This window comes from Vollenhovia emeryi, unplaced genomic scaffold, assembly GCF_000949405.1.
Source record: "Vollenhovia emeryi isolate VEMERY1.0 unplaced genomic scaffold, V.emery_V1.0 DF939645.1, whole genome shotgun sequence".
In the NCBI taxonomy this organism is placed as follows: Eukaryota; Metazoa; Arthropoda; class Insecta; order Hymenoptera; family Formicidae; genus Vollenhovia; species Vollenhovia emeryi.
This window is the reverse complement of record NW_011966721.1, coordinates 29,476-32,487: the sequence shown is the minus strand read 5'-3', so window position 1 is coordinate 32,487 and position 3,012 is coordinate 29,476. Positions and strand designations below refer to the sequence as shown.

Genomic DNA, 3,012 nt, shown 5'->3' with positions numbered 1-3,012 from the left:
GGATTTCGAATACTCTCACGATAGGTGGCACTCGGGAATCAACATTAGACTGTTTATTGCGATGAGTATTGCCATGTGCCTCGGTGGTTGAATTGGTTGAGACGCCCGCCTAGCGAGAGGGAGGTCCAGGTTCAAACCCTGGCCGAGGTGATATTTTTTCGCAATAAACTTAGAATAGAATATTTAGACACTACCACCCTGTCACGGCTCTTTGCAATTCTCGTTGTCACAGTAGCTCGTCTTGCATTAACAAATAGAAAGTGTAAAAATTAATAAATTGACTTCAGGCATGAATTGACTATGTTATCCTGTATTAACAAATAGTAATGTAGTAATAATTGTGTACTAAATAAATTGACAACGCATCGAGCCTCAAAACAAGCATTTCTCTAATCGCCTAAAGCGCACCAGGCCGTTAGGCGAAAAGCCGACTTGTCGTCTAACAGGCTGAATTTTTCAGGCCATTAGACTATATCGTCGTCGATTAGCCTAACGGGCGGCATTTAGCTAAACGCCTAGGCTTTTAGCTAAATGGCTAATTTCGCTATCGGGCTACGACATATATATATTTATGTTCATCTGTATTTTATTTGTAATTGTGTCCTTGTTAATTTAGTCTCTATCCATTCCAACATTTTCACATTGAAATATGTGCGAAAAGAGGAATAAGTAGATTTTACTGATTACCTGGATCTACTACAAATTCGGGTAAATCTCGATTGACCATTTCTTGCATCGTACGTTTTCTAATATGGCAAATTCGCACGATATCTACCCATCCAATTAATAGCGTTTTATCGTCTGACCATTGCAAATTGCATCGATAGTGCTCTGGTGATGCTCTGCATAAACGTTATGTAAAATATATAAAACATGATCAAGAAATTTCAATTTTAAATTAATTGAATTTAAGTGTAGATAATTCGTAACTATTTTCACATAATTTTATATACATACTTATAACAATTTTTTACAATTCTTGTAAGGTAAATATGTATTTTCTACAAAGTTTTGTTTCTCCTAGAAACGCCCTTATCAAAATTAAATTAGATTTACACAATGTTGTACAAGTGATTCTGTCAGTGCTTACTCTGTGGCACTGGACCATTTAATAAGCCCTAATGAACATCTAGCATCAAGATCATAGACTCTCACACCAGTATCGGATGCCCACGCAACAAAGCGACCAGACCACGCAACAGATCTGACTCCACCTTCTGCTTCACAGAGCACTGTTGGCTTCATTCTGGCAAGAAAAGTCTTTTCATAAAGTACTAGCTTGTCATCACCTATGGATATATTGCAAACACATATTAATTAAAAGCTAAAACTTCAAACAACTTCAAAAATTAATTCTGTCACGAGCTCCAGTAGAGATTATATGTATATATACTCAAAAGATTGTGTATATATTAAAATTTTAAATACTAAACCTGTAATGAATCTTCTTCCACTGCCACTCTTATAATTCGGGTCAATCGCTATACTCTTGACTAGCCTGCCCATACTCATATTGTGATTGTTTTCTGTACTATACAGTCCATAAATGAAAACTTTTCCATCATCGCTACAAGAGGCAATAAAATCTCCATTGTAATCTATAGATATCTGATTGACTGCCACTGTGTGTGCCTGTAACGTTTTAGATTTTATGTTGTTCCCCTGGTGGTCTAGAAGATGTATCATTCCCCAATGTGATCCCAGACAAAGAAACTGGAGAGAAAAGAGGTGAAATTATTAGACAATTATGTTTACAATCTTATAGTTTTATGTGTATTCATTTATATGCATGAGGTCGACGCAATTTACTTTAAAATAAAAATTTTTAATAATTCTTACCTTTGGATGTACAGCAATACAGCTAGCTGCATCGTTTTGCAAAATATGTTCCAGATCATTGCGTATCCTCACATACTTTAATCTAGGTTCTATTTCATCCATTTCCGAGTCCGAATCTTCTGGGTTATCCTGTTCATCCTACGATCATACATTCCATTGGAAACAATTAATTATTCTACACTGCTTTATTACTATTATATTAGATATTATATTATATTAGAGGATATAACTTTGGCTCATAAATTTTAAGAAATTGTTGAAAAGTAAAAAATAATTTACACCAAGAAATTCATGCTCTAAAGTAATTTTATGAGAAAATATATACTAAGAAATAATAATTGAAAATAATAAAAATACGATAGCAAGTGCTCAACGGCATGCATAGTAAATATCATACAAGAATTAAGAAAAGGAGTCAGTAAATCTCTAATCTAATGATACTTTACTTTGTTAGATGTAGATTCCATTTTTTCTTCTCGATCTTTGTAGACACAGTATAATGAGTCAAGTAATATTGTCAAAATCGTTTCAAAGCTAGGAGAGGATAAGCTAAGGTGAGGTTAAGTTGAACGATATAAACATGGGTTAAGTAAACTCCATGATACTCAAATAAGAATATACATATGCAATAAATTTCTCACTTATTTGTTAAGCATAAAAAAGACTTAGCTGACGTTAGAAATACTCTGTATTTCTACATTATATAATTTTAGTACACACTTAGCGTGACTCGAGCCTGTTTACACGATGCAGTGAAATCACGATTAAAGCCTATCACCACATTAATCTGTGCTATCCATGGAGGTATGAAATAACAGGAGGGAGCGTAAGTCCCAGTCTACAATAGAGATTTAAGCCCTAAGGGTGCTTTCACATGGAGCGTAAGTTGCGTAGCGTAACCTGCGTATCACCAATCACAGGGTCATGCTGATAGAACCGTTTCAATGGCTGTGTTCTGCCGAAGTTAGCTAAGAATAAGTGCTTTATGCTGATTGGATAGATCTAGAAGAATAGCTCTATTTCAGCACAGATCTGAAAGTATAATCCAATGAACGCAAAGCGCTTAGCAAGCGCAAACTTCTGCTGGACACAGGCATTAATTCCGTTGAACTAGTCCTGTGATTGGCGATACGCAGGTTACGCTACGCAACTTAGGGTGACGTCCCATGAGGG

General features: G+C 35.5%; 1 protein-coding gene across 5 annotated transcripts in view; it reads right to left on the bottom strand.

The window, feature by feature from the left end:
- Window positions 1–2,659, bottom strand: part of LOC105557035 (vacuolar protein sorting-associated protein 41 homolog) — a 10,972-nt gene extending 8,313 nt beyond the window's left edge. For 2 of the 5 annotated variants that reach the window (XM_012004162.1, XM_012004166.1), the window contains exons 1-5: window positions 2,286–2,658; window positions 1,840–1,977; window positions 1,434–1,713; window positions 1,091–1,289; window positions 688–842 (exon numbers count right to left, since the gene is read on the bottom strand). In XM_012004162.1, coding sequence (XP_011859552.1) covers window positions 688–842; window positions 1,091–1,289; window positions 1,434–1,713; window positions 1,840–1,977; window positions 2,286–2,306 — 793 coding nt within the window. In that variant the 5' untranslated portion in view covers window positions 2,307–2,658. Of the gene's footprint in view, window positions 1–687; window positions 843–1,090; window positions 1,290–1,433; window positions 1,714–1,839; window positions 1,978–2,285 lie in introns of those variants that run through there. The other 3 variants (XM_012004165.1, XM_012004163.1, XM_012004167.1) reach the window with 3 other exon arrangements.
- Between the last annotated feature and the right edge of the window lie 353 nt (window positions 2,660–3,012).